At 39.2% G+C, this 21,669-nt stretch overlaps 2 protein-coding genes across 5 annotated transcripts in view; one reads left to right on the forward strand and one right to left on the reverse strand.

Moving 5' to 3' along the window:
- RBM15 (RNA binding motif protein 15) overlaps positions 1–20,588 on the forward strand; it is a 37,548-nt gene extending 16,960 nt beyond the window's left edge. Inside the window, exons 4-5 of one of the 2 annotated variants that reach the window (XM_081815634.1) lie at positions 11,896–12,729; positions 15,781–20,588. The gene's annotated coding sequence lies outside the window, so the exon portion shown is untranslated. The remainder of the gene's footprint in view (positions 1–11,895; positions 12,730–15,780) is intronic. The other variant, XM_006732837.2, reaches the window with a different exon arrangement.
- SLC16A4 (solute carrier family 16 member 4) overlaps positions 5,322–21,669 on the reverse strand; it is a 28,839-nt gene continuing 12,491 nt past the window's right edge. For 2 of the 3 annotated variants that reach the window (XM_031027634.2, XM_081815635.1), the window contains 3 exons: positions 19,690–19,901; positions 18,620–18,713; positions 5,322–6,534 (listed from right to left, as the gene is read on the reverse strand). In XM_031027634.2, coding sequence (XP_030883494.1) covers positions 6,410–6,534; positions 18,620–18,713; positions 19,690–19,901 — 431 coding nt within the window. In that variant the 3' untranslated portion in view covers positions 5,322–6,409. Of the gene's footprint in view, positions 6,535–17,895; positions 17,981–18,619; positions 18,714–19,689; positions 19,902–21,669 lie in introns of those variants that run through there. The other variant, XM_031027635.2, reaches the window with a different exon arrangement.

A 21,669-nucleotide genomic window follows, 5' to 3' on the forward strand; every position in this document is an offset into this window, starting at 1 on the left:
ACAATTTGGCCCTTGCTCTTTAACACTTAGCTTTCTCATTTCCTTGGTCCTGACAAACTTCTCTTCCCTGCTAAAACATTAGTGTTGGTTGACATGAACCAAAGAGTGGGACATCCTGGCTTTATTTCAGCTCAAATCGTCACTTCTATAAAAATAGTAGAAGTGAAAGCTGGAAGTCTTCCATTACTTCCAAGTCCCTGGTCAGTTAATGCCTGAAAGTGGATTCTCATTAAAAATGTATGCCTCCCTTCCTTAACTACTAATGTGTATCCTGTTTCTGCTTGCTTGCTGGGGCTTGAATGAGGTAAAAATAGAATTGAATTTGTGATTTTCTTTTTTGGGGGGGTGGCTAGAAGAAAACTTTAGGTTTTAGCTGTGTGCTGTCAAATATCTAGACATTCTCTACTCGTTAGTAAGGGTGGCCAACTCATCTTGGCTTTAAAACTGAAAGTCCTGTGTCCCAGGAACGCTCTTGTTTCCAGCCAAACCCAGACAGTTGGTTACCCTATCTTAGTTTATTCTCTGTATCCCTAAAAAAAGCTTCACTAGCTTACTATTGATCATTATTTTGTATAGAAGGAGATTTCACAATATACCACCTTCTGTTGGAATGTTACCAGAGATTAGGTTCTGTTTCTTTTTCTCTTCCTTTGTTTTAATTTTAAAAAAAATTTTTTTAAAGATTTTATTTATTTAAGAGAGAGGGAGAGAGGGAGCACGAGCAGAGGGAGGGGCAGAGAGAGAAGCAGCCTCCCCGCTGAGCAGGGAGCCCTATGCTGCGAGTCTCTGATCCCAGACCCCTGGGGTCATGACCTGAGCCGAAGGCAGACTCTTGACCGACTGAGCCACCCAGGCGCCCCTCTTTCTTTTCTTTCTTTTTTTTTTTTTTTTAGAAATGATTGTCATTTGAGTCAGTGACCATAGGTAATACCAGCTTCCTCTCAGAAATGAAACATGAATTTTAACTAATTTATTTAAAATTGATTCCAGCCACTTTTGTTATTTTTTGTTTGTGTATATGTTAATAACTTAGGTATAAATCTGAGACCAGTTGGGTAGATATTTGTGGGAAATGAGTAGGCAAATGAGGTAAATATGTGTACATAAAGCCTACAAGTTGGTTTTGGGCTAAGAGAAACACTTAAGGATTTTAAAAAGTTGGGCTTTTTTTTGTATTGAAGTCTTCAGAGAAACTACTGTCCATGTTTTTGTATTGTCTTGCATAAAAATAACAAATACTAATATATGGTGTGTATTTTCTCATGGAAAAAGCTGATTTTACAGTTGGACAAGTTTATTAGCTAAGCTAATTTTTTGCAAACAGCATCACATATATTAATATGCCTAGATTATTTGGAAAATATCACAAAATTATCACCTCAGTCCATTTAAGTGTAGCTGTTGCTTTCATTAAATTTTAACCTTCTAGACAATCATTAAGGGAAAGCCAGGGGCCGTGATCTAATCAACACTGGTAGTTAGGTTTCAGAATTGGCTCTGTTAAAGACTAGCTTTGTAACTTTAGGCAAATAACGGTCTTAATCTGCTTTTGTTCCGTAAGTATAAAATAGGAATAATAATACCTCTTCAACTTCCTTACAGGCTTGACATGATGATAATGAGATAATGGGTAGGAAAGAACTTTCAATAGTTAAAGGTACCATAAAGGTAGAGTTTTAGTATCAGAAATAGTACTTAATGAACAACATATGTAGAAAATTCCATCTTTTGTGATGATTGTATGGCACTTCTTAGAGTAATAGCTGCAAGAAATGGTATCTTAACAGTTTTATTTATTTATTTATTTTTTAAAGATTCCACTTATTTGACAGAGCCCAAGCAGGGGGAGTGGCAGGCAGAGGGAGAGGGAGAAGCAGGCTCCTCACAGAGCAGGGTGAGCCCAATGTGGGGCTTGATCCTGGGACCCTGGGATCATGATCTGAGCCGAAGGCAGTCGCTCAGCCAACTGAGCCACCCAGGCACCCAACAGTTTTAAATATAAGCCAATAAGTAGTTGAGAAGAAAGTATGCTGAATTTTTATGTTCAAATTATCATAGCTCTGCTAAATAAAAAAACATTTATGTATGTTTCAAGGCTTAATATAAACATTCCAACTAATATTTTAGTACTGAGGAATTAATTACAAGGCAAGCATTACCTTCTTTGGTAAGATTCAGTGAATATTGAAAGACCTAAAAAAGTTAATTATCGTTACAACTACATTGTTACTGCACTGTACCACATGTCTTTTGTGGCTTTAATTTTAATTTGTTTTGGTTCTTAGGTACTTTGCATTCTCCTTTTCATTTCAATCTAGATATTATAAAATTTTATGCCAATTTGAGTTAGAACAAATTTATAACTGCTTTCAATTAAATCAGCTTCATAATCTTGTGGTACTGCCAAGAAGTCAGAGTGACCTAGAGAGGACAGTGTAGGGTTTCCTGTCAGTCTGTATGAATTGTGACTTCACTATTTATTGGATGTTTAATTTCTTTGACTTTAAGCTTATTCATTGTAAGATGGCATCATAGTATCTGTTTCTAAGGGTTGTGAAGATTAAATAAGATAATATATAAAATGTGCCTCCCTCAGGGACGGGTATATATTGGATGTTGAAATAAAGTTGTTCACTACCCTACCACTCCAGACACACATGGTTGTGTATCCTAAATTTAATATTTGTTCTCCTCTTTGTCCCTAGGAATCTCTTGAGGGGGAAGGGGAAAGAAAGTCAATGAACTGTTTTGATTTTCTTGAAACTGAGTATATATCTGAGATAGTATTTCTAGATTATGGATTCCTAAAAATGTGTTGACATCTTATAATATTGTCCAAGAAAAGTAATAGATGAATAGGAACATCATAAGTTAGTTGTTATTACAAGGAATACATTAGTTGTAGCTGTCTTTTAAGTTCTTGCAGCCTAGGGAATCAGACTTTCTTAATTCACACCACCCAGGTTCAGAGGGCTATTGCCATTGAGCAGATGAAGAGTTGCTCTGTTGTGTAAGATTCATAAAGCCTGTCCAAATCAGAATTTAACTTGGAGTTCTTTAGTTGGTCCTACTTAAAATGTACAGTCTGCTTTCTTAGGAGGAAAGAATCTCATTGTTCTAGGTAAAGTCTCTTTTGAGAAGAGTATTGCTCACAAGAGAAGGGGGATAGATGAGAGTGGTTTCTAGTAAATCGCTGATTTTTTGTCTTCTGTTTTGACATGGAAGGGATGTAGAAAGCAGAAGAAGGGAAATTAGCAGCTGCTGTGTCTGAGGGTTATTTTGCTTAGTACAGGAGTATTTTCATTTAGGCCTCACAGTGTATCCGTGAGGTAGGCTGGTACAGTTATCCTCAGGTACAGAGGAGAAAACTGGGGCTCAGATTGAATGACTTTGATGAGATCAAAGGGTAACAAGTGGCAGAATGGAATTTATTATCAACTGTTTTTGCTGTCTGTATGTGTAAGAGGAGTGGTGTTTGCTTTTTTTTATATTGTCTTACATCTAAAATACAAAAAGAATGTTAGACATTTATATCTAAATGAAAAATCTATGTTTAAAATAGGACCAACTACTGTTTTTAAGATCACTGAGATTTGAATCCAGATTAATTTGGTTCCACAGTTTATGCTGGGGAATAAAAAGATGAGTAGAACACCATCCAACTTGCTGATCTTGCAGACTAATGGGAAAGTGACAATATGAGCTCATGTAGTACTCTTTTAAAAGGTAGATGGGATTCCGAACAGAGAGTGACTTCCTGCTGGGGGAGGTCTCCAGAAGAGGTAGCCTTTGAGTGAGTCAGCTTGTGAAGGGTGAGACTGTGCCCAAGGGAGAAAGGCAAGCTTTGTAAGTGGTGGCAAACCTTGCACAGAGACATACACAGGGAGTGAGCGGGTATGGTATTTTGGAGCTAAAGCCAGGCTTTCAGTTTAGTCTTATCCTCTGTAGTGAATCAGTAGATATTTTAAAGCAGAGAGGAATGGAAGGATAGAATAATGATAATAAATTTTTATTTTTTAATTAGTTTAATTTTAAATGATTTATTTTAATTATTTAATTTTAATAACAGTAGTTTGAAAGAGTCTTCTGAAAGAGATTGTCAGGGAGCTTGGTGTTACAGAGAACTCTAGGTATTTTCTTTCCTCTTAAAATAACCCAAGTAATGAAATGAAGGGCTCTCTATTCACATGTAATTGCTTAGCCTGAGTGACATTATTAACTAGTTAACATAATTATTCTATATTTAAAAAACATAGTTTAGGGCGCCTGGGTGGCTCAGTTGGTTAAGCGACTGCCTTCGGCTCAGGTCATGATCCTGGAGTCCCTGGATCGAGTCCCGCATCGGGCTCCCTGCTTGGCAGGGAGTCTGCTTCTCCCTCTGACCCTCCCCCCTCTCATGTGCTTGCTCTCTCTCATTCTCTCTCTCTCAAATAAATAAAATCTTAAAAAAAAAATAAAATAAAAAATAAAAAACATAGTTTAGGGCTGCCTTGGTGGCTCATTTGGTTGAGCGGCTGCCTTTGGCTCCGGTCATGATCGTGGGGTCCTGGGATTGGGCCCCGTGTTGGCTCCTGCTCAGCGGGGAGCCTGCTTCTCCCTCTCCCTCTGCCTGCCTCCCCCTGCTTGTGCTCTCTCTTGTCAAATAAATAAATAAAATCTTTAAGAAAAACCAAAACATAGTTTAAGTGTATCTTCCATTAAAAGCTACTTATTCAACCTTCATATAAAACTTGTAGTTCCTTTTTTTTTTTTTTTAAGATTTATTATCCATTTGAGAGAGAGAGAGCATGAGTGTGTAGGTGAGGGGCAGAGGGAGAGGAAGAGAACCCCAAGCAGATTCCCTGCCAAGCATGGACCCCAACATGGGGCTCGATGCCACGACCCCAAGATCATGATCTGAGCCGAAACCAAGAGTCAGACGCCCAACCAACTGAGCCACCCAGGCACCCCTAAAACTTGTAGTTCTAAAGACACATCTAGATCATTTAGCTTGAATATTTTATATATTCTCTCTCTCTTTTTTTTTTTTTAGATTTTATTTATTTATTTGACAGACAGAGAACAAGCAGGGAGAGCGGCAGGCAGAGGAAGAGGGAGAAACAGGCTCCCCGCTGAGCAGAGAGCCTGACGCGGGGCTTGATCCCAGGACCCTGAGATCACGACGCGAGCTGAAGGCAGATGCTTAACCGACTGAGCCACCCAGGCGCCCCTAGCTTGACTATTTTAGATAATTAGATGTAGTGAAAAGTAATATAGGGGCACCTGGGTGGCTCAGTCGTTAAGCGTCTGCCTTCGGCTCAGGTCGTGATCCCAGGGTTCTGGGATCAAGCCCCGCATCGGGTTCCCTGCTCAGCGGGAAGCCTGCTTCTCCCTCTCCCACTCCCCCGCTTGTGTTCCTGCTCTTGCTAACTCTCTCTCTCTGTCAAATAAATAAATAAAATCTTTAAAAAAAAAAAATATATTGTTTGGATGGGCAGGAATACTATTCAAATGATCTTGAAATAAAGGTGTTTTTTTTTTAGCAATTTTTTTTTTTAAGATCTTATTTATTTGTCAGAGACAACCGACTGAGCCACCCAGATGTCCCTTTTTTAAATTTTTTAAAAAGATTTATTTATTTATTTTAGAGCACACACACAAGCGGGAGTGGGAGAGGGACAGAGAAATTCAAGCAGACTCTGCACTGAGCATGGACCCCTACACAGGGCTCAGTCTCACGACTCTGAGCTCATGACCTGAGCTGAAACCAAGGGTCGGGCACTTAACCAACTGCACCATCCAGGTGCCCCCCCACCCTTTTGGGCAATTCTTATTTTTTATTACATAGCAATACACATTTATCATAGAAAATTTAGGAAACAAAATAATAAAAACAGAGATTACTTCTAATTACTTCTAATAAGGAAAGATAACTTTCTGAAGGATGTATACCATTCTAATCACTCAACAAGGCTTTAATACTCATTTAGATTTCAGAGTCCTACTCAGCCAGTGGCTACATTTAATACTTCTTTAAGCTAATGAGAATGGTTTTTCATCTCCACATATTTTAGTGGCTGAATTACCAAGGCACAGTTGAGAGTTTGGTCAATTTATTATTAAGTAATAATTTATTATTTGGATTTTTACTTAATACCTAAGGTAGTTGTTTTGACTGATGAAGATTTTAGCCTGTTTGATTAAATACTAACAAACGGCTTAGTTTAAGTTGCTATTACTCTTCTCTCACTATTAATTAGACATTCCTCAGAATGCAAAAGCAAAAAGGAACCTTAAAAATTATCTGGTTTGCCTTCTCATTTTACAAATGAGGAAATGGGTTTCTTCCAAGCTTTTGTTTCCAGTGACTTCTTAGTTTAGATTGTGTTTTGTTAAGCTCTTGCTTGATTGCAGTCCTTTTCCTTTCTGGTCAGGCTCTGTTTTTCCATCTCTCAGCCAGCGGTACAAAGAACAGGGAAACTGAAGAGAGGAGAAAGCATATGCCAGAGAAGTAGAAGGAGCCAGTGTATGTCCGGGTGTGATCATATAACCAGCCTGGAAGGAAGGAGTGGTCTCTGTTAGTGAAGCAGACCTTTCAGGTAGTAATTCTCAGCCATCGACTGCATCAAGGGGAGGAGCCTCCTGTACTTACTAGTATGTATTGTGACCCATTAGGAAGTTAGTCTAGCTGCTTGCCTTATTTTCTATTGATGAAGTTAAATCTGTTCCACCTGAGTTAAGGACTTGACCCTGTGGGGGAAAAAGTCGTCATGGACTCAGAACTCATCTGCAGTCTTACTGTGGAAATTGGGGAAAATTAGGGACGTATACAATCTGATTTTACGATATTTTTTTTTTTTTTTTAAGATTTTGTTTATTTGAGAGAGGGAGCACAGAGGGAGAGGGAGAAGCAGAGACTCCCTGCTGAGCAGAGAATCCGATGTGGACTCGATCCCAGGACCCTGGGATCATGACCTGAGCCGAAAGCAGAAGCTTACCTGATTGAGCCACCCAGGTGCCCCTGCTTTTATGATGAGTCTTATTAGAAAGCCACTGTTCTTACGAAGAAAATAATTGTGAATTACTACTATTTTCCAAAGAAAAAAGTGAGAGTATTGATTATCTTTTTTCCCCTCACTGAACAAACATTTCAGTACTTACTACGTTCCCAACAGTGTGCTAGTTGTTGGAGGAGAGAATGGTAATGAGCCAAAACAGATGTGTTCCCTGCCCTCACAGACTGTACAGTTTCATGGGGAGTTGGGTATTAACTACATGACTTACATATGTCATAAGGGCTATGAAGGGAAGGTTCAGGAGGCTGTGAGAGCCATGTGAAAAGGAAGTGACTACTTGGGATGCCTGGGTGGCTCAGTCGGTTAAGTGTCTGCCTTCGGCTCAGGTCATGATCCCAGGGTCCTGGGATCAAGTCCCACATGGGGCTCCTTGTTCAGCAGGGAGCCTGCTTCTCCCTCTGCCTGCCACTCTCCCTGCTTATGTTCTCTTCCTCTCCCTCTTTCTCTGACAAATGAATACATGAAATCTTAAAAAAAAAAAAAAAAAAAAGGAAGTGACTACTTAGGTGGGTTAAATGATGACTGTAAGTCCCCCTGAAATCGAGATGTTCTTTTAAAGCAAGAATAAGTGGGTCCACAAAATCATTTGGCTAATGGCACATACCAGAACTTTTTAAATGAAACACTTTCCTTAAAAACCTGTGAGTGTATGGTGGCAAAGAATATTTGTGCAAGGAATTGGCTTAAACATTGTTGTACAAGCCAGCCCTGTGAAATGACAAATAACATCCTAGTATTATTATTGTGATAGTTTTAACCTCCGAGGCTTCGTAAAAAGGTCTTAGGACTTCCAGGTATCCACTGACCACACTCTTAAGACCCTCTTTTCTAAAGTAGTATATGCAAATTATGTTTGTAGATGCAAATTGGTTTTTAATCCTAAAATACCTTAAAAAGTTAAAGCTGTTCTTCTGATCATTTATTCAAAGAAGTTTTGGTGCTATGTGCCAACACAGTTCTAGGTACTGGGGGTATATCTGTGAATGAAACAGATGGAAATATCTGCCCTCATGGAGCTTATGTTGTATCTTTTCATTTATATTTTGGAACATGATTTCTCACTGAATGGGTAGTGTATACCCTCTTCTCTTTTTGGTCTGATTGTGTATGTCTTTATCTCCTGTCCTTTGTTTTTTTAATTTGGTTCTGATACAGACATTCAGTTTTTTTGTTTGCTTCATTAGCTTTATGTTTCCTGTTCTTGATGTAATGAATGAATGGAATGTTTTATAGCCTCTTACATTCAGCTGACTTTAACTTGCTTTTTACTATGTTGAAAATTTATAAATGCATGGTGAAAACCAAAAAGGATGACAAAGCAGTGTTGAGGATTTCATGCTGACATGCATTAGACACCTGTCATAACGGAAAATAAAAAAATTACATGACATTTCCCTGGGTTATTGTTGGATCAATGACCTCAAATGTTTCTTGGAGTTAGGCAAAAAAGTGGAGAGAAACTGACCAGGACAAGTCTTTGTATTATGTTGATTGTGATTGCCCTTTAGATATCAAAGAGATAGGTAGGTGACAGTCTCAAATTTCTAGAAAGGAGGAAGTATAGAAAGCACCAGCACCCTTTCCTATCCCTTGTCATTCTTGCTTTAGTCCCACCAGTACAGGAGATGTATGGAATTGTAAGATAGGGATATTAGAAGTAATGCTCTGGAAAAGACTAGTAATTCTTAGATAAGGAAGTAGATTGTGCTGTTAAAAGGTCAGGAGGGTGTAGGTAAAAATAGTGGAAATGGGTGGTGGTGGTGGTGGTGATCTTTATAAATCCTAGAAAACTGGTAATAAGCCTTTGATTTCACATACACATTTTAATTTTTTTATTGTTATGTTAATCCCCATACATTACATCATTAGTTTTAGATGTAGTGTTCCATGATTCATTGTTTGTGCATAACACCCAGTGCTCCATGCAGAACGTGCCCTCCTCAATACCCATCACCAGGCTAACCCATCCTCCCACCCCCCCTCCCCTCTACATTTTATTTTTTTAAAGATTTTATTTATTTATTTGACAGAGCGAGAGAGCACAACAGGGGGAACAGTAGAGAGAGAGGGAGAAGCAGGCTCTCTGCCAAGCAGGGAGCCCGATGTGGGGCTTAGTCCCAGGACCCTGAGATCATGACCTGAGCCAAAGGCAGACATTTAACCATCTGAGCCACCCAGGAGCCCCATCACATACACATTTTAAAGTCAAAATGTTGTTTCTGAAAGATTAAAATATATTTAATATATTTTCTTGCCAGGGCAGGGAATTATCTGGCATATTTTAGAACTCTCCATGTATTTCCATACAACATTTAATGAAATAATTAGTTTTAAATCTGTTTCTCTTGGGGCACGTAGGTGGCTCAGTCGCTTGGGCATCTGCCTTCGGCTCAGGTCATGATCTCTAGGTCCTGGAATCAAGCCCCGCATCGGGCTCCCTGCTCATGCTTCTCTCTCAAGTAAATAAAAATTTAAAAAAAAATTTTTAAATAAAAAATAAAAAATTTGTTCCTCTTATTCATACTTGATAACTGAGATATTAGTAAATTTTAAAAATTCTATTTCTAAGATCCAGTTGCGATTCAGTAGGTTAATCATGTGTAGTTGAGTATTTAGTTTTTTATTTATAAAATTCGCAAATACGAGTGAAATGTAGGATGTAGGGCTATTTCATATTGACTGTTTTGTGGAAGTATTAGCTGTCATAAGCTTAAATTTACATGGTTACTAAGTAAGTTAAATTCAGAGTTTCATTAGTATTGAAACATCTACTATATTTGGTTAGAATAATCAGCCTTTTCCCACCACCGTAAAAGAAGACTGTATATTTGGTCTGATTTTATTAGATCTCTGTGCTTTTTTGGTAACAGTATGGAAAATCTGTTTACAAATGCACTTTCAACCCTAAACAGTCTAAGGCTCCTGCGTGTATATTTTTAAAAGAAATGGGGGCGCCTGGGTGGCTCAGTTGTTAAGCGTCTGCCTTCGGCTCAGGTCATGATCCCAGGGTCCTGGGATCGAGCCCCGCATCGGGCTCCCTGCTCCGCGGGAAGCCTGCTTCTCCCTCTCCCACTCCCCCTGCTTGTGTTCCTGCTGTTGCTGTCTCTCTCTGTCAAATAAATAAATAAAATCTTTTAAAAAAAAAATAAATAAAAGAAATGATGGTTGGTAGTTGAGAACCTATCATATTCTAACAACTTTAAATGTAAACAGCTAAGTTGACATTCAAAAGACAGGGTTCCTTTGTGGTCATAGCAAAAGCATTGTGAATGACAGAGAAAGACAATATACCAGCCATAATCCAGAAGCATGTGCATCCATCTAAGTGTCCACTCCATGCTGAGTGTTACTGTATGTAGCCAACAGTCTGAGGAGTAGTACACTCACTGGCAGCTGGTACAGACTGCCTAAGCTCAAGTGCCCTGTAAGCGTTTCCTCAGTGTTTACAGACTACCTACCCCAGATTCATCTGAGATGCATGTTCATCGTGCAGATTCATTGGCTTCCCTTAAGCATAATTCATCATGGCGTGACCCAGTCAAGTCTTACAATAAAATTGTAGTCCAAATTATTTTCCTGTGTCTATGGCTGTAACCCTTATTTTAAGCAGGAATGTCTAATAATATTTCCTTTGATAATTTAAAAAAACTAAGGTAGGGCTCAGCTTCCATAAACAGTTTTGCAAATGAATTTTTTTTTTTTTTTAAAGATTTTATTTATTTATTTGAGACAGAGAGAATGAGAGAGAGAGAGAGCACATGAGAGGGGGGAGGGTCAGAGGGAGAAGCAGACTCCCCGCCAAGCAGGGAGCCCGATGCGGGACTCGATCCTGGGACTCCAGGATCATGACCTGAGCCGAAGGCAGTCGCTTAACCAACTGAGCCACCCAGCCACCCGCAAATGAGTTTTTTTATAGTCTATCAAACTCGATATTTAATATAGGGTTCTAAATTTTTTTAGATGTCAACACTTCTAAACTCTTCTGCATCATTTTTTGGGCAAAGCCATATATATTTAAAAATGAGTGTAACATCTAAAAAGTACCTCTGGGGCATCTGGGTGGCTCAGTTGGTTAAGCATCTGCCATCAGCTCAGGTCATGATCCCAGGGTCCTGATATCGACCCCCACATCGGGCTCCCTGCTCAGCGGGGAGCCTGCTTCTCCCTCTCCATCTACCTGCTGCTCCCCCTGCTTGTGTTTGCTCTCTCTCTCTGTGTCAAGTAAATAAGTAAAAATCCTTAATAAATAAATAGTACCCCTGATATCTCAGAACTAGATTGTTGAGCTGAGTTATGAATCCTTTTTCTTTTTTAATTAATTTATTTATTTTAAGAGAGAGGGCACTTGAGCAGGGGGAGGGCCAGAGGGAGAGAAACTCAAGCGGACTCCATGCTGAGTATGAAGCCTGACGCAGGGTTTGATCCCATGACACCAGGATAATCACCTGAGCCGAAATCAAGAGTCGGATGCTTAACTGACTGAGCCACCCAGGTGTCCCATGAATCCTTTTTATTAGGATTACTACTGTAAGTATATTATTGGTCATCCGGTTAAAACTTGAAATATACCCATAAGGCCATTAATTCCCAAGTTCCTTGATGCTAGTTCAAATTAGTGGTTGAAAATTCTGTACGTGACTAGCGGGTGTTGAACCAGAACTTCCAGCTGTTGGGCAGACTTCCAAGGTGTACAGAGACAATGATCTTTGGTCATCCCTGGAGTCACTGGAGCCACCAGCTGGCGTGCTATATAAACATTTTTTATATGTGCTATGGTGGTAAAAATCTTGGGAAACATGGTTTAGGAAATTTAAACTTCACTGCCTTTTTTTTTTTTTAGGTTTTTAAAAAAATTTATTAGAGAGCAGGGGGAGGAGCAGGGAGAAGGACAAGCAGATTCTGAGCGCAGAACCCCATGCGGGGCTTGATCCCACCACCCCGAGACCACTACCCGAGCCAAAACCAGGAGTCAGCTGCTCAACCGACTGAGCCACCCAGGCGCCCCAAGCCTCACTGCCTTTTAAGACAGGTGCTCTCTAAAGTCGCTATGTAAGTAAGATTTACCACGAGTGCTTTAAGTATTTGCTTTATGCTATGAGTTTCATTAAAAGGATTGTGCTCTGGGGGCGCCTGGGTGACTCAGTCATTAAGCGTTTGCCTTTGGCTCAGGTCATCCCAGGGTCCTGGGATCAAGCCCCGCATCGGGCTCCCTGCTCCGCGGGAAGCCTGCTTCTCCCTCTCCCACTCCCCCTGCTGTGTTCCCTCTCTTACTGTCTCTCTCTGTCAAAAAATAAATAAAATCTTTAAAAAAAAAAAAAAGGATTGTGTTCTGTGTTAGGATTTTGAAGCTTGATTTTTTTTGGCTTTGTGAAGAAAAGACTATTCCACCCCTGCCCTCTTTTTAACCACAGTTGAGAGCTATTTGGATTTTATTTTTGATGTTTTTATAGGGATTCATCAATCTTAGGAATACTGAATAAAATTATAATTCTTTGGGGCTTTATTGTTTATGGGGAAAATAATCACAGAGTAATTAATGATCTGCATTATTTTCTTTTGATTCTTTAGGGTATAATACATTCCTCAGGATTTAGAGGACAGAGAACTCTGCTCTGCCTTCTTACTTCTCTCCACCTACCCCAGCCTACAAAGTGGATTTATAGTAAATCAAAAGGTTGAGTTGTTTTATTTGTTTTCCAAATAAAATTTCAGGTCATAGAGAAGTTTTCAACTGATTGGCCAAGATGATAAAATTGTAGAGGGCATGGTTGATAAAAGATGGAGTGAGGAGCAGGTGGGGTATTTGTTTCATGTTGTATCTGAAATGAGGATAGAATAGATAGAGAGAGGGAGTGACCATTTCATGAGGAGATGACCTTATCTGGATTAATGGGACAGAGACAAGCTTAGATGGATGAATTTCCATTTTAGCCATTGTCTGCTCTTATAAAACACAGGTGAAGAGTTAGTGTAAAATTACCAGTTTCCCTCCATGGTATTTCTGATGAGGTGTGAAGCTGACAAATAATAGCAAGAGAGAGATGTACTTCTCCTTTAGGAACTATTTAACTTACTCTGGAGTAGAACTAGCTTATGGTTGTTCAGTGTTAGAAATGGCTTTCCTTGAGTTTATTGGAAAAAATCACTTTTATGAAATAACCTACTTGATTGAGTGAAGCTTCAGTTTTTTTTAAGGTCATTTTTACTATACCACAGCTCAGGATGTCTTCATTTAAAGGTAAAGCAGAATATGTGTGTGTGTGTGTGTGTGTGTGTATAATGGAATATTACTTAGCCATCAAAAAAATGAAATCTTACCATTTGTGACAACGTAGATGGAACTAGAGGGTATTATGCTTAGCGAAATTAGTCAATCAGAGAAAGACAATTATATGATTTCACTCATATGTGGGATTTAAGAAATAAAACAGAGGAGCATAGGGGAAGGGGGGGAAAATAAAATAAGATGAAATCAGAGAAGGAGACAAACCATAAGAGACTCTTAACCATAGGGAGCAAACTGAGGGTTGCTGGAGGGGGAGGGGTATTGGGGGGTGGGGTAAAGGGGTGGTGGGCATTAAGGAGGGCATGTGATGTAACGAGCATTGGGTGTTAAATACAACTGATGAATCACTGAACTCTACCTCTGAAACTAATAATACACTATATGTTAATTAATTGAATTTGAATTAAATTAAAAAAAATAAAGGTAAAACAGAGTTAACCAGTTTTCACAATAGCCAAGTTATAGTGACTTAACCAAATTTTCAATTAATGAAGTAGAGAAAGAATGTACATTCTAATCTAAATTTAGAGGTTCTAGACTATTGTCCTTGGTATTAATTTCTGGCAGTGTATGACAGTGCTGTGCCATGACCCAAGGTGCTATGGAAGAACTGTAAGAGAATATAAGAGAATAACTTTTGTTTTTTCTGTGTTCCCCGTAACAGCTAGGAGAGTGCTATGCTAATAAGTTGCTTGATAATTATTGAATGAATTCCGAGTTATGATCAAATAATTATTGATGGTGGTTTAACGGAGTTTTCAGATATTTGTGATTGGTTTAAATATGTATAAAATATATATATTCGCATAATATAGGCATTCATCAGTTGGCAGTGGGTAGGGTATGTGGAAGAGAGGGGAACTGCATATTCAGTTTTATTTTATAGGCAGCTGATAAAACCTTGGTGGTTTTATTTTTAAGTGAAACTGAGCCTTTAGCATTTTTGGGCTCACATATCAAATGCCTTGGATACAAGATTAGAAATTTCACATTCCTACTTATATGTTGGTGAGTATGATTATATGCTTTGTTTGCTTAAGGCATGAATTTTGTATTTATATTGCTTTTTGCAGGTTCATTTTTGTTAACAGAGATTAAATAGAAATATAATAAGGTTTTAAAATATCAGTACTTTTTCTTTTTTTTTCTTTTTAAGATTTTATTTATTTATTTGACAGAGAGAGACACAGCAAGAGAGGGAACACAAGCAGGGGTAGTGGGAGAGGGAGAAGCAGGCTTCCGCCGAGCAGGGAGCCCGATGCGGGGCTCGATCCCAGGACCCTGGGATCATGACCTGAGCTGAAGGCAGACGCCTCACGACTGAGCCACCCAGGCGCCCCCGTACTTTTTATTTTTCTACAACCTTCCAAGGCTTCCATCTGGGCCAATTTGTAGCTCTGGATGCCATCCACCAGCAAAAACAGCACTTGGGTTTGGATGAGCAGTGACATTTGGCCTACACTTAGTTCTGTTGACCACCCTAGGTCAGGAAACCTAGAACAATCCTAAAAAACTGTCCTAATCTAAAGCAGATCCTATTATTAACTAACACTGAATTTGTCATGGAGTGTTAGAAAGGAATAGCAGGGGCTGTGGGGTGGAAGAAGCTCTGTGTGTATGGGGAGTAATTTTTCACTTTTTTCCATTTCAGTCCCTGTCATTTTCATTCGAGATCTGATGCATTTTGTTGCTACTATGTTTCTTATCATATTCAGAGTTAATGAAGGTCTATAAATAAATTTTCTTGCCCATATGCTGTATTGACTTTTTTTTTTTTAAAGATTTTATTTATCTTTTTGACAGAGAGAGACACAGCGAGAGAGGGAACACAAGTAGTGGGGGAGTGGGAGAGGGAGAAGCAGGCTCCCTGCTGAGCAGGGAGCCCGATGTGGGGCTCAATCCCAGGACCCTGGGACCGTGACCCGAGCCAAAGGCAGACACCTGATGACTGAGCCACCCAGGCGCCCCTCTATTTATATTTTTTAAAAGAAAAGTATTTTTTAAAAACTCAGTCATATGATTCCTTTGGGTATCTTATGCTTTTTTTTTCCTTCCCTCGAATTATTAAAATATGCTGTATAGGGGGCGCCTCGGTGGCTCAGTCGTTAAGTGTCTGCCTTCAGCTCATATCATGGTCCCAGGGTCCTGGGATTGAGCCCCACATCGGGCTCCCTGCTCGGCGGGAAGCCTGCTTCTCCACCTCCCCTGCTTGTGTTCCCTCTCGCTGTCTCTCTGTCAGATAAATAAATGAAATCTTTAAAAAAAACATGCTGTATAGGACTAACTTGTTTTTCTTTTTCATTTCCATACAGGAAGGAGAAAAATACTGTTAATGTAATTAATGTTACAGTTTTTAACTAGTGTTAACTGAGGGTTATTGTGAAAAATTTTACTGTTTGCTAGATTCCTAATTTTAAAAATGCCTGTAATGTTTTGTAGGAATTTCAACTTCTGCAATTTGATAACAGATCTAGGTAAGTACAAAATGAGCATCTCCTACATGCGGAAAATCTAAATTTGGTTGAGACTGTAATACTTTATAACCAGTAAGCCTTTTGATGTAGTTAAAGCTGAAGATGATAAAGTGACTGCCCATACCTGTTGAGAGCTGAGTGAATCTGTAAATCAACATCTTTGATGTTTCTTTGGTCCTTGCTGCTGGAGTCAAAGGTTAGGAACAAATCTAATGGCCTTTGTAAAATTCTCTTTGTTGTTTCACAGAGGAATGGCTTACATGAGTAAGGACTTTACTGAAGTTTCTCCCTTTAACAAGATGCTTAGCACAGCGTTGCAGTCAATGAGAGATCATGGTATAGAGAAGGAAATTTAACTGAATTTTGTATTATTTTAATCTTGTTTAAGATACTGTGAGCAACTCCTAGACTAAAAATCTGTACATAAGCTATCAGCAACAGCCTTATCACTTCCTTTGACTATTTTGTAGAATTTATAAAATTTATGATTGCCTAGATAATATTTTCAGAATTGGTGGGTAAAAATTCTTTCATGAGCTCTCCTTATCCTCACATATAGTGCTAGGGTATTGTGGACGTTGGGTAATAAAAGGCTTGTAAATTTTTTTGACTCATTAACCGTAAGAAATATGTTTTACATCACATATATTTTATATGACATAGGTGTGTGTGTGTGTGTGTGTGTGTATGAACTAAACATTTAAAATAAAGTGATGCACAGTGTTTTTTAATCTGTTGTAGTCTATTTTTCTTTTCCTAATAAGATTTATTTATTTATTTTTGAGAGAGAGATCGAGCGCAGCGGGGAGGGACAGAGGGAAAAAGAAACTTAAGCAGACTCCATGCTGACCACGGAGCCTGACACGGGGCTCGATCCCAGGACCCTGAGATCATGACCTGAGCTGAAACCAAGAGTTGGACACTCAGCCGACTGAGCTACCCAGGCACCCCTCATCTGTTCTTTTTCATTAAAAAAATTTAAAAGATCATGACCCAACAAATTGATTCAATACCCACACACACATCTCTAGTTCTTCCCTTTAGAGTAATAGTCCTCACAAAACTTGCCTTGTCTTCTCATGTATTGAACTCTTTAAACATTTTAAGATGTAGGGGCGCCTGGATGGCTCAGTCTGTTTAAGCGTCTGCCTTCGGCTCTGGTCATGATCCCGGGGTCCTGGGTTCGAGCCCTGCTTAGTGCTCCACACTCAGCGGGGAGCCTGCTTCTCCCTCTCCCTCTGCCCCTTCTGCCCCCCACTCGTGCATGCTTTCTCTCTCTCTTTCTGAAATAAATAAGTTTTAAAATAATAAACATTTTAAGATACATATAAAAACATACAAAACTTGAAATCTCTAAACATATTACATGTTTTTATCTTTTGAATAAGATACTCTGTGCCCTGGTATTTGTTAGCTCCCTATATTTTGGGCCTAATAGGCTTGGAAAGTTTTAAGGCATCACGGGAATGGCCATTGAAGAAGGATCAAGATTGAGAAAATGCATCGGCAAGCTATATTTGAGTTCTGTTTTTTCTAGCTCGCTGACCTGGGCACCAACCATAGAGCTGCTCTGCTAAGCACATCTGGTGTTAGTCTCCTGTTACCAGCCCCTACGTCACAGTCCTGGGCCTGACTTTAAAATTCGAGCCTGCTTTCCAGGTGTGAGGTGTAGGCTGACCTAGACCACATGGGCAGAGGTGGGCTCATAAACACAAGTAGGAGTTGGTTGTATATTTGTATAAACTTTTCCTTTAGAAGAGATACACCTAAATTGAACATCAGATAATGGTGTGTTTTTTTCCATTCAGTAATAATTTTTGTGATTAATTTTATACTTTCCCTTTTGCTGTTTGCCTTTTCTAGGTCTTACATTTAGGTGCAAACCTAAATAGCATTTAGTTTTTAAACAAAGATAGTGAGGCAAGATTGTATTTTTTTCTGTTTCACTTCAGGACTGAAGGAAGTAAAAGGAAGTTTTAGGCTGAATACCTTTTTGTGGGTGATTGGAAATGCTGTAGTAATTTAGACATTTAAACATTGAGAACCTGTAGTATGTAAAATACTAAAGTTTAAGTCTGTTCCCTCAAAACATTTCTGTGTGAGTAGTCTTTTGAGAGTCTTGGATTAAATGTTCAGCAAGCACGGAATGTCCATTTAAGTTAAACCTGCATACAAAACAATGCTTTAGTCTTAAAGCTAGCTTAAATATCAGAACTCCCCCAATTTTTCCTGCGCTTGTATTTAATATTCACCAGTGGCGGGCCCCACACATCCTCTCCACAGAGATTCTGGCCTGTAGGCCAAGTATCCTCCCACCCTCGGACCAGATAGAGTATGAAGGGCCTCCATCATCCCTCTTGGAAAATCAGAGATGCTGGAAAGCCCTGGACAAGCTGTGTAGTAGCACATCTGAAGAGCAGAAGGGTCAGGCAGCCTTCAAGCTCTGTAATGACTCCTGCTCAGATAAAAGATGCTAGTGGTTGGTTGGTTTGTTTAAGGCATCATCGATCTTTGAGAATCTTCTAAAACGCTGGATTGTCTCCCTAGGCAAGTAGATATACACATAATCCCTGCTCTGAGACTCCCAAGATACTGTAAGAAGCTGCTTAATTAACCTCTTATTATCTGTTGAGTGAATTCTCAGATTCTCCTGGGTTGGTGGTGGGATGTGAAAGTGAGTGTAGGAACAGCAGAGATCTCATCAGGCTTTTAACCTGATACTGTCATTGCATGTTACCATTCATAATGGATCAGCATTTTCTTTTAGCTATTGAAGTTTGCTCAAAATATGGCTAAGCTGTTACCTGCTATAGGTGGTCCAGAAAGGACAGCCATCCCAGCAAAGAAACCGGCAAGTCCCAAGAACCTGTGTACTCTAGAATTCCCAGACAGATCAACCTGTAGGGATTAGAATCCAGTGTTAGCCATATTGAAGGTGAAACTCTGTAGAGACCTGTGCATGCAAAGAGAGAAATACTATGAACGATTGACTTCTGAGGCGATTTGGTTGGCCTTTTGCCTTGATATTCTACAAGAGCTGAGGCAAACAAGGAAGAGTTATTATGCCAGGCAGGCAGTGTTCTAATTTTATTAGTAAGGAACTATGAGGCTTCTTATTTTAAATCTTTGAGACAACTCAGGGGTACCTTTCTTCCCTGATCCTCACGGCTCTTCTCTATTAGGAAATGGTATTTACATTCTGAGCTGACAGTGGTATTCTCAAATCCACCTATGGCTAAATACCAGCTATTGGTTGTAAGAAGTCAGTTTTTCCAGGTTGATTTCAGCTTTAGAAAGTTTGGTTTTTACATAAGCTTCATATAATATCCTACAGCCCTTACACGAATATTGATATCAGGCCAGAAGAATCCATGAAATATTTGTGGAAGTATTTCCATTCCTTTGGGCCCAGGACTTTAAGTCAATTTGGGGTAAAAGTAGAGAGGAAATGAACAATGTCCCTATTAAAGTACATAGAACTACTCTCAACAAGAGAGAAGCCACACTGGTCAGGAAGTCACTTTTTCTCTCAAGGAACTCCTCAAGATGGTGTCTTAGAAGGAGCCAAAGAAATTTCTGGAGCTGAAGGAAACAAACACAAACCTAACCTTTTGGGGGACTGAGAAAGTGAAATCCTGCTGATCCCCTTTTTGCTTTCATTTCTTTTTTGTCTCATATATGTTCTCTCACCATTCCTCCCCCAAGGGTAAGATGAAAACTGGACAGGATACAGCTACAGGGTTTCGGAGGCCTTGCATATGATTTTTTTTTAATTATAAAATTAACACAAAATATGTAGTCTCTTTGGGGAGGTTATTATTAATACGTGCTTTTTTCTAAATGGTCTACAGTGTTAATGAGTATGTCTACTCACCAGTACAGGAAGTATCATTGCCAGGTAACCACCGGCGAAAATGGCAAAGAAGATGGTATAGGTCATAAGTAATGGAAATGTGGTCGCCAGAGGAGCAAGGAGGTTAGTGATGCCGCAGAGGATGAGGTAAGACTTGTGGTAATGATACTTCTTGATCCAGTTTTGATCAGCAACCCATCCAGAGATGATCTGACTGACTGCCTCAGTGATACCTGGAACAAGATTGAGAAGACCTTATGAAATCCGAATTCCGTTTCCCTAGCCCCTTTGGAAAGTGTAACTGCATAAGACCTCTTCTCCTGAGTAATACAGCTTCTTCCTGAGGTGAGGACATATGAGCAAAAAATGGTCTCATCTGTCTGTCATCAGATTCAATCATTTATTTACCTACTCCAAATACATCTAATACAATGCCGAAAAAGACTCCTCCAGAGTTGGGTAGAAGACCCCTCAGGTGTTTTTTTTTGGTTTTTTTTCCTCATCGGGTTTGGAAAGCTTGTTCCACCTAACTGGGAATCCCTGGTTACAGAGGCACCAGCGCTCAGGAAGCCTTCCTCAGAGAGGTCCTGAAGGTGAGGGGGAGAGAGTTCTAAAAGACTGGGAGACCCTCTGGGCAGTGTGCTGGGGAGTCAGATGGTGGAAGACTGGACATTATAAATAATAAAGTCTTATGTTGAAAATAAAAATAGATGTTGGGACTCTTTCTTATGGTTGTACCTGAGGTTTTGGTAATTAAGTGCTCCCCTCAAGGTTATTATGCTTGGAAATAGGAAATCTGTTTTGTTTTGCTTTTTTTTGGAAATAAGTAGGAAATCTGGAAATGTGTGATCATTTTGAACATTGGAGCTATGGTGTAAACTTGAATAAAATTTGAGAATCATATTTTTCTTTCATGATAACAGGATATTCTTATTTTTTATCGATTATAAACTAATGTAGCAGTTAAATAATAGAACATTTTCACCAAGAGTAGCAGGAGCTACAGTTGCTTTGTACTGTAAATTCTTCCTAAATTGCTTCACAAAAAAGGGTGGGGGACAGAAAATGCATACTACTATTTCTCTTTTTACAGTTACTTCCTAGGATACATATGGAAACTTTTTGTTATGTTCTTTGGTCCCATTGCATAGCCTAATCTGATCTAAATTGATGACTACCGGACATTTTAATAAAAAAAAACAGTTTAGCTATGTATTTCTTGTGTACACAAGCTTTAGTTGACTGAAGTGGGTGTCTTTGCAGTTGGAATGGCGTATAGTCAGTTTTGTAAGGACTGTGTAAGCAGTCTTTTCAAGAAATTAGAGAAAAGTTAACATCAAGCTACATAGAATTTCCACATATTTAGAATAGTCCCGTTCCATGTCAATTCACTTTTTTAGGCTACCTATTTTGTCCATTGAGAGAATCCACCTCTTTTGAATTAAGCATTTTGCTTCCTTACATTTTTATAAATACTCAACTAAAATGATAGTTTTCATTTTTAACAGTATTCTAATTAAAAAAAAAAAAAATGATGCCCAGTCCATTAGTGAATGACCTTAACGGGCATATTTATCTGTCTTACTATGAGTGCAAGGGGAAAAATTCTTAGCTACCCATACTAATAGAACATTACTGAATGCTTATGATGGGCCAGGCACTATTCTAAACTCTACATGCATTGCTCATTTAATCCTGATAACCTTTTGAGAATAGGTAACAGATGAGGAAATTGAGGCACAGAGAACATGAGTAACTTGCCCAAGGTCCTACAGCTAGGAAATAACAGAACAAAATGTGAACCCAGGAAGTCGAAGCTCTAGAACCAATCTAGCCCTGTGCTGTCTGCCTATGCTTTTCCTGCTTCGGGGAGGTGGCTGTTGCCTACTTTTTAAAATCAAGTATTTATGCAATAAATACTTAATGTGTACTGTGTCAGACAGACATGGACATGAAAATGAACAAGACTTGCTTAGGGGCCACTGTCTGGTATAGAGCTCC

The sequence above is a fragment of the Leptonychotes weddellii genome, chromosome 4, assembly GCF_054177405.1.
Source record: "Leptonychotes weddellii isolate Sample4059 chromosome 4, ASM5417740v2, whole genome shotgun sequence".
NCBI classification, from domain to species: domain Eukaryota; kingdom Metazoa; phylum Chordata; class Mammalia; order Carnivora; family Phocidae; genus Leptonychotes; species Leptonychotes weddellii.